Here is a 9,088-nt window from a genome sequence, read left to right on the forward strand (position 1 = left end):
CTGATATTAAGGAGAAATTCATTACTATGGAAGAGGGAACAGCTGATTTGGATCGTAAGCTCCAGTCCCTTTCTGTAGGAACTGAAACATTAGTGGCTGATATTAAGGAGAAACTCATTACTATGGAAGAGGGAACAGCTGATTTGGGTTGTAAGCTTCAGTCCCTTTCTGTAGGAACTGAAATAGTAACTGAGAGAATCAAAACTGCTGAATGTGACTATCGGATTTTGTCTAAAGCTTATGACAGATTGGCAGAAAGATTGTCAATACAAGAAGGCACGGTTTATGCCATAAAAATTATGTCCAAAGATGAGAACTTATCTCTAATGGACAAACTTCATACTTTAGAATCCTCAATGAAGGCTTTGGAACATAATTCTGGACAGGAGATACAGACATTGCAGAAGGCAATGGTGAATAGAATTGAAAAGATTGAGGAATTTCTAAATTCTGATGAAGAAGAACAAACGGTAGAAAGGCAAATTTTAACTACATCTGTGGGTAAATCCCTCCGGGACAATTTCCACAAATCTCTACCTACAGCTCTACCTGCCTTTCCAGTAATAACAACAGAGAAGGTGATTGGTTCCAGAAACCCTAGGGTCATTAAGGAAGATACATGGGAGCATGTCCGTATGAATGATCTCAAAGAAATTAAACAGGCTGTCATGACTTTCGGGATGCATTCCTCTTTTGTTAAAGAGATGCTAAAGTCTTGGGCATCCACAAGCAGAGCTACGCCATTGGACTGGCTCCAGCTGAGCTCTGCAGTCCTTGAGAGTGGGCCGCACTTAAAATGGAAATGCTTGTTCAGGCAAGAGGCTAGACTTTTAGAACAGCAAGAAAAGGCGAAGGGAAGTGACATCTCCCTAGATAAAATTCTAGGTGAAGGACGCTTTTCTGACCCTCAGGAACAAGCTAATTTGGACGAAAACACACTCTCCATATGCACTACAGCAGCCTTAAGGGCTTGGGACAGGGTACAAGACCCAGGACAGAGAATGGAATCATTTGTCACAATTAAACAAGGTCTGAGAGAACCTTTTAGTGATTTTTTACAAAGACTTACTAAGGCTGTGCAAATAGGGATACCTGACCCTGACGCAAGACGTATAATGATTGAGTCTTTGGCCTATCAAATGCAAATGGGCCTAGGCAGTTTCTTTATTAATAAGAAATCACTCCCACATCATGAAGGGAAAAAGGAGTTTGGGTTCAGAAAGACCAGAGTTCCCATAGAGCTTGGTGAACTAGTGACTGACCATGAGGGAGATAGTCTAGGTCATAAAAATCAAAGATAAACTGTGCCTGTTCCTTGTGGAATTTATATAACAACACTAAACTCCACAGTCAGGAACAAGGCTCACCACACAGTTTATGAGGAGAGGCTAAGCATGTGTCTCAGTTACTTTACTTAACTAATATTCACAAAGCCCTAGACTCTGTCCCCAGCCCCACACAATACCACACATGGGGGTTTCTGGATCTAATTCTAATACTCAAGAGGTAGAGGCAGAAGGGTCAGAAGTTTTAAGGGCACTATTGACTACTTAGCAAGTTTGAGGTTGACTAGAGATTTGCAGGATATTGTTGATACTACTACTATTACAAATATTATAATAATAATAATACAATTGTATGAGAAAACAACCTAAAGAAGCACTTGGTAAAGAAGGAAGTGTGTGAATCTTTTATAGGATGGCTCTGCTACTAATGGTGAGGAGAATAGCCATTAATATAATCTGTGGTATTACTGTCATTTACATAAAAATCATTTCCTCTAATGTCACCTTTTTAAATGAAGTAGTTAGTTGTGGTACTTAGTCTCTTTGAGAGATGAGATTTCATTCCTTTAAGTCATACATTTATGGTGATTGCATTCATAGTTTGCTGACAATTTTGATGTCTCAGTTCTGTAAGTATGTCATCCCACAGTTGTGGTTAGGTGTCTCGCTAACTAATACAAACCATTACAAAATGAACACCAAGAGTGATGCTTTGACAGTTAAACTATCCTCCAAGTCAAAGTGAAAGCACACAAGGCTGCTTTGGGGGAGATAGTTAGGGCTGGAGGAATAATATAGGCATCCTGTGTGTCATAGGAGGTTGGTTTGAGGGTGCCCCTGCATTCAGGAATGCTAACGTCTTTTTTATAAAATGGCATGGTGCTCTCCCATCTTCTTCATTTTTTGTTCAGATGGACACTAGCGTTTCCTAACTGACCTTGTCTTTTGGTATTCAATTCCTCTTGCTTCTGTCAATTTCTAACAAAGCAGCCTTAGCCGAAACAGAAGTGAGAACTTGTGCTCTCGGTTTTCTAAATATTTCCCACTTTCCTCAGGTGGAAATCCTATCTGTGGTCCACACAGACCTTCTGTCTCTCACTTTCCCCTATCTCTAGTTGCCTGGTTGACTCTGATCTTTATTACGGCTTCTCTTCTGGTTCATTCCACACCTACACTACACTTGCCTTTTGTTTTCTTCAGATCTGCCAGGATACTATCTTCCTACCTTATGTACATTGGTTAAAAAACATTCCGCTAGAAAAGCTTATGTCCTCCATCTAAAATCTCCATTTACACATGGTACACTCTCCTGGACAAGCCCGTGGAGTGCTCCTCTGTCACCCCATGTGACATGATATGCTCTTCTCTCAACTTCATGTATGCATAGCATGCTCCTGATCACTGTGGTGGCTATTTTTGCCTACCTGGGAAGAGCAACCCTCAAATGAAGCATTGTCTCCATCAGATTGGCCTATTGGCATTGGCATAGCTGATGTGATATCTAGGTAGATGACAAACACTTTCAGTGAAGTGGCAGGATACACAGTTAGCACATAAAAGTCATTGATTTCCTATATACCAGTGACAACATACTGAGAGTGACATTAGGCAAACAATAACAACAACAAAAGAGTAAATGTCTCCAAGGAATTGAAAGACTTCAAAGAATTCAATGTTTGTGGTCACAGATAGACCTAGTTAAAATAAGAGGATTGCAAAACAATGGTATGAATGTAGAATGGGGATGGGTAGACAGAAGGGTAGCAGATGTGACAGGAGGGAGTTAGGAAAGGGCTGAGTGGGAGTAAATAATGCACTTTGTACACGTGGGAAATTGTCAAAGAACAAGTTCAGCCAGTTATATAAATGTGTTTATATATGGTAGGGGAGAATATTTGACCAAAGGTACATTAAGGCTTTGAGATTTTTCAATACGTTGAAAAGTCAACAAGAATGATGATTAAGTTTATCACAAAATGTTATTAAGAGTAACCCAATTCCTTCTAGAACATCTTATTGCCGTAAACACAGCGGTTAGATCCCAGGCTTATGTCAGAACATTAACTATTTTGAAATAGATGAACCTATTTTATAGTTCTCAAACTGTGGATTTTTGTAATTGAGGTGATATATTAATTTCTTTTATATTCTTTTTTGGAGTTGATCAAAGTCTGTGCTAAAAGACAGACTAAATTTCCTAAACAGTTCTTCATCTTTATCCTTGGTAAAAAGAACCCCTGGGAAGAAGCCGCTCACATGGGCTGATAACCGGTTAGAACTGTGAACGATGGTGGAGCGTCCACTGTTGATCATAGCCCAACTACAGCTTCTTTGTGACATCTTTGGCTCCCTTCATAGCCACTCATTGCCCAGCTCTGCATCAGACCCAACATCCTGATAAACAGATACAAACCTTTGAAATGTATTAGCAAAACCCCTTTCTCCACCAATGGCAAGGCGAAGAATGGTGTCGCAAATGTCCATCTGTCTTGCTGTAACCTACTTCCCTGATGTACCCACCAATTTATTTTAAAATCTCTTTGATTTATGACTTTCTTTGTTCTGCTCCCATTTAAAAAAAAAAAAAAAAAGCCCTCGGAAGTGCTTCCACTCTGGAACACAGAAACTGGGTGACCTAGCTCCGTATTCCTGGGCCGTGGTCACTCGGATTAGGCTCCAGGATAAACTATCTCTTACTCCCTTTGAGATGAGAGCTGTGGTTTTTGTGTTAACACCTTCATTCACCTGAAAGTCTTGTCCAGTTTTGCTCTGGTTCGCAGCTTTAATCTGTATTTGTAATCCTGGGTTGCATATTTGTCCATTACAGTTGACTGTATTGGTTTCCTTGGGAACTTTTGTTCTTACTGTATCATTTGTGATGCAGTTGACTGTAGTTCTGAAGTGTTTTTCATTTCCGTAGAATCATGTGCACATTGGGAACAGGTCTTTGAAACTGTCTCTCTGAGGTCTGGGGATGTCTGCCTAACTTGTCAGCCTTGTCTCCATGGGTTTCATGCATGCATCGCTGTCTTTCTGCCTTTACTTCCCTGAGTATGCATCTCGGCTCAGTCAAACATGGATCCATCTTCCTTCTGTTCCCCTGTGTGATATATCTTCCCCACCCTTTGTTTGTTATGCTTTTCTAACATCATAAATGTATCTCTATGTCAAATATTTTGTGAAAATTTAAGGTACATCCAGTTTGCCAATCCCTACAAAATCCATGAGCCAGTGTTAATCTGAGCAGCCCCACTGTGGGGACATTACAAACACAGGCCAAGCAATATCTCTAGCCCAGAGACAGCAGCCTTCCCTATGCCCACCTGTCACAGGCAATTGGGTCCCCCATCCTTTTCCTCTGGTCCTCTCAGTGTACATAATAGGCATTTCCTGCTGTCAAAGAAGGAGGAGGCATATATCAGGAAACTGCCAGGTATACCCAGCATGGGCCTGTGGGAGTTCCCTTTGGCCCACCTGGATGACAGATACCCTTTGTCTTCATAAAGTGGTACAGGAATGGAGACCTCACCTGCAGATACAGTGAATTTCTGGTAAATTGTATTCAAACTGTGTTGGGGGGACGATGATAAATCTGGGCCAACAGATTACTTAGGGGATCTTCTCACAGCCAGGGCACAGTGACGACTGTCCGCGGTCCAGCTTCCACCAGCAAACCGCACTTCCAGCACGTACTTCACCGGCTCCAGCAAAGCGAGCTGCCTTGTTTTCAGCTCTCGGAGTTTGTGATGGATGCCAGTGTCTCCCTAGGACACTCCCTCATTCTTTCGTACTCCTGTACTTTATTGCGCTCTGGAGACTGATGATAGCTCAGCAACACACCTCTCCAGAGGAACTGTGCTCCCTGAGGGAAAGACCACGTGTTTCTCTGGCTTGTTACCTGATCTAGCTGTTTACTGTCTCGAGGACTGTTTGGTTCCTAATAGACAGTATAGTGACTGGTGGGGGCACAATGGGCCGGGTAGTACGGAGATGTGCCAAATGGTGGGGTTTTCTCTTTTGTACTCACATACGGATATCTTGTCTTTCAGGAACACAGCAGATGGGGCCGCCATATTACACTGACCCTGGAGGACCCGGGATGAATCCTGTTGGCAATACCATGGCCATGGCTTTCCAGGTCCAACCCAATTCACCTCACGGAGGCACAACCTACCCACCGCCTCCTTCCTACTGCAACACACCTCCACCTCCCTATGAACAGGTGGTGAAGGACAAGTAGCAAGATGCTACCCACAAGGCAAAGAGGCTGGACAGGCCCTTCTGTGTGTCCTCCCCATCCTCACTGATACTTGCTGACAGGGTGGTCCAAGGGCAACTGTTCTTTGATATCTTCAAAGCAAGCCAGCTCTCTTTCAAGTTTTTTGTGGAGGACATTTAAATTTCATACTGTGTCTCCTCTGTCGCTTCTGTTTCTGATGTAGTTTGTGCTCTCTGAGAGAGTGTGGCAGCAGTCCCCAAAGGTTGACATTCCTGTGGTGGCTAGGGTAGATCCTCGGGAGAGAGGCTAAGAGGAAAGGAAGGCATAGCCTATGTCGGGGCAGGTGAGGGGTCAGGTGCAATAAGACTCACATCATGTGGTAGTGGGAAGAGAAGCTTGAATGGCCGCTGTCCACTGTCCTAGCCCGTTCTCCTCATAGAAGCAGTGGAAATGTGCCGGGGAGGCTGCTAAAGCTGCTTGGCCTCCACTCACGTTTTGAAAATAGGCTTTCCTCTATAGGGACCATAAAGACCCAAGTGTATCCTGCTTCCAGTGCAAGATGAGGGTCAGAATCAGGCCCCAGTTGGACATCTGCAGTTAACTAAAGACCATTAAAGAGAGGAAAGTCTTTTAAGTTAGGAAAAACCACTCCCTGCTCCAAATGAGACGTTGCATTTTATGAATCATGCTGTGGCTTCAGATGGAAAAAGAAAAGTTTCCTTTTTCTTTTTCTGCATTGATTGAAGTGAGAGTCCTGTCCTTCAAGATCAGATGGCGAGTGAGCCCTTGGGGTCACTGCCCAGAGGGCTTCAAAACCCTTCCCCTAGGTAGTTCTGGTGATGGCTTTCGTGGCCAGTTCGGAGCAGGAGACACAGTAGACTGGTTAGTTTACACAGACCCTTGGAGAGGGAGAGAAGAGTTGAAAGAGCTCAGCAAAGCAGGGCCAGCAATCCTGAAGAAGAACTAGGGTTGTGTTTGATTCTAGCATGGATGTGCTAGACTCAGAAGATGGGAAGTTTCTGGATACAGTGGAAACCTACTTAGTTGCACAGACCACATAACCAAATTAGAGAAAGAAGGTGTAGTTAGAGATGCTGTTTCCCAGGTGAGAATCCGAGCTCACCCATAGATTTACAAGTAGTGGAGGGAGTTCTTAACAGTAAGGAGTGCGTTCCCTTGCGTAGTTAGTCATGTTGATGTGTATTTAAACCCAGATTGAGACCTTGTATACTAAGAGCAAGGCAGTATAGCTAAGATGTCTAGATTACTTTATGTGTCGTACTGTGGGGACTGGGGCTGGGAGTAAGGGTACTGACATTTTAAATGAACCAATCAGAGCCTTTTGATAAATTTTTACTCATTGGATTGGGTATCCAAACATATTCCTGGAATGTTCTTGACCACCTACGAGACCAGGAAGCATGGTGTCATGCTCTTTTGGGGTATTTATATGGGGCAGGGGTTCAGGAATCAGGACAGTAGCAGCAGAGGCTTAGTTTTAAGGACAGGAAGCATGGGGACTTGGTAGACAGTTTCATAGAAATTCCAGGGAAGGAATGAACACCCTTTAAGGCAGTTCGTGGACACAGTGCTGCTGCCCATATCATTGAGCACCCTTGTGTCTCTGGCATCCCTGCATCCTGTCCTGGATCCAGTACCCCTCCAGGTTTGGGTCCTCGTTTTAAACAAGACAACAAAGCACAATGTCTGCTGTTTACAATCAAGACAACTACACGGTCCAAGCATTTCTGCTCCCTTGTGGTTTTAATTTTAGTTTCCTCTGTTCCTTTTAAAAAATAAGCACAGTAAGAGCTGCTCCTGTTGACTGCACCAGGGGACAGCTGAATCAAGGCATTCAGCATCCATGACTACATTTTATCTTTTTGATAGCAAATCCTTTTGAGAAACTGAGCGACTGATAGGGCCCAGCAATTTTATACTCCAGTGTCTGTGTCAGATAAATTTTGTTTGCCATGGAGCTTGCCTTGGAATTCCTTCAGCCGTAAACACGGGCAAAGACTATAGAAATTGCACTTCTGGGGACAGTCCCCAGCATTCTTGTTTTCTTGTCTTCAGTAATGTTCGCCCTTTCCTGCAGCTCCACTTACGTGTGCTGAGGTCCTACAGAGCAGTGCTCAGGGCCAGACCTGAAGCAGACTTGCGCATGCTCTTTCCTGGCAATACTGGGCTCCTATTTCTTCTTTGTTCTCTTTTGATAGGGTCCTGTTTCCTATGTATACAAAAATAAAAGTGAATTTGGTCATGTGCTGTGGTTGTTTGTTGGGGTGCGGGAAAGGGATGGCGATGAAGTTCCTAATGAGAAATTATACCATGAATTCATATGGGAAGTGGGCTTGAGTAGATGGTGCTCCCTACCTACATAGCTGGAAGCTAAATGTCATCCAGGAATTTGCGTGCCTTTTGGTCCAATGACACACTTTAAAAATCAAGACACGAAAAAGTCACCGGAGGCAAGTGAGAAGCAGAAGTGTTTATCTCACAGGGGGTGCTGTTTGGGGACAGGAATGTGGCCCTGCTCTCCTGCAGGAAGTTGGCCCTCTAAAGTACTACTGGATGTGGTGTCCACAGGTGTCTTCTCGGCTGCTCAGAGACCCAAGGCCCAAGGACTGCATGAGTGCAGGAGTCCAAGACAGGCAAGACAACAGAGCCCCATTCTCACCTCAAGCCTGCAAATGTCCTGGTCCATATAATCAGGAACTGTGCTTCTTGGATATGACTGATGATTTAGCTGCCAGAGTTAAGCTCCATTTTGGGTGAATTGCTAAATGACAAAGTTTTTAGAGTTTTATATTCCTGCTTCTTTAAATACTTGTCTTAGAAGCCTGATCCCTTCTCTGCTTGTAGACCCACATCTGGGGTATTTGTTTCAGGGCCGTTGCCAGACCGTGTTGTTTTCACTGAACATTTTTGTGAAGCATCTTATTTCTGTATTATCTTCTACTATACAGACTTGTAAATTTTATAATCCTCTTGGGGAAGCGGGGAGGGCAGGGTGGAGGTATCTCAGTCCTTCTGCTCAAGACTATATCTAAGGATAGGTGATTCCAGAGGAAGAATTAAACTGTTGTCTTTCCATCTCATTGTTCTGCATGCTATGGCTGGGCCTTTTATCAGTGTGCTCTTCACTGCTTATTACAGAATAACTCATCTGACAGGTACCGATGCTGGAAACATGGCAGTACATGGGACTTTCAAAGGTCTGTTTATACTGCTTACATACAGTCATCAATAAGGTACAACTCACAGTGACCCATTTCAGGTTCAACATCAACTCATAATTAAAGGGGCAGCCTCAAAGCAGTGTACAGATGTGAAATGGCCTTAAACACTGTGTGAATGACACTGTGTGGGGGTGTAAGAGACTGTGTGGCTGTACACAGTCGCTCTCTCAGCTCCTCAGGAGGCTGAGGCTCTGAGGAACAGTGGAGCCCAGGAGGACAGGATTGGTATGAGCAATACACTAACACTCTCTTGCAGATAAACAACTGGGAAAACCAACAAAACAAATTGCCAGTTTCTAAACAGACTGAGCATAGAAACAACTAACCCTGACTCCAGGACT

The 9,088-nt window shown here is 43.6% G+C and overlaps 1 protein-coding gene across 1 annotated transcript in view; it reads left to right on the forward strand.

Moving 5' to 3' along the window:
• The window catches only part of Vopp1 (VOPP1 WW domain binding protein), a 76,000-nt gene extending 68,232 nt beyond the window's left edge, over window positions 1-7,768 (forward strand). Inside the window, exon 5 of the mRNA XM_050131806.1 lies at window positions 5,336-7,768. Within this exon, the coding sequence (XP_049987763.1) occupies window positions 5,336-5,526 (191 nt within the window). The 3' untranslated portion in view covers window positions 5,527-7,768. The remainder of the gene's footprint in view (window positions 1-5,335) is intronic.
• The last annotated feature ends 1,320 nt before the right edge of the window (window positions 7,769-9,088 follow it).

The sequence above is a fragment of the Alexandromys fortis genome, unplaced genomic scaffold (assembly GCF_014885135.2).
Source record: "Alexandromys fortis isolate MF-2015 unplaced genomic scaffold, M_Fortis_MF-2015_v1.1 scaffold_343, whole genome shotgun sequence".
In the NCBI taxonomy this organism is placed as follows: Eukaryota; Metazoa; Chordata; class Mammalia; order Rodentia; family Cricetidae; genus Alexandromys; species Alexandromys fortis.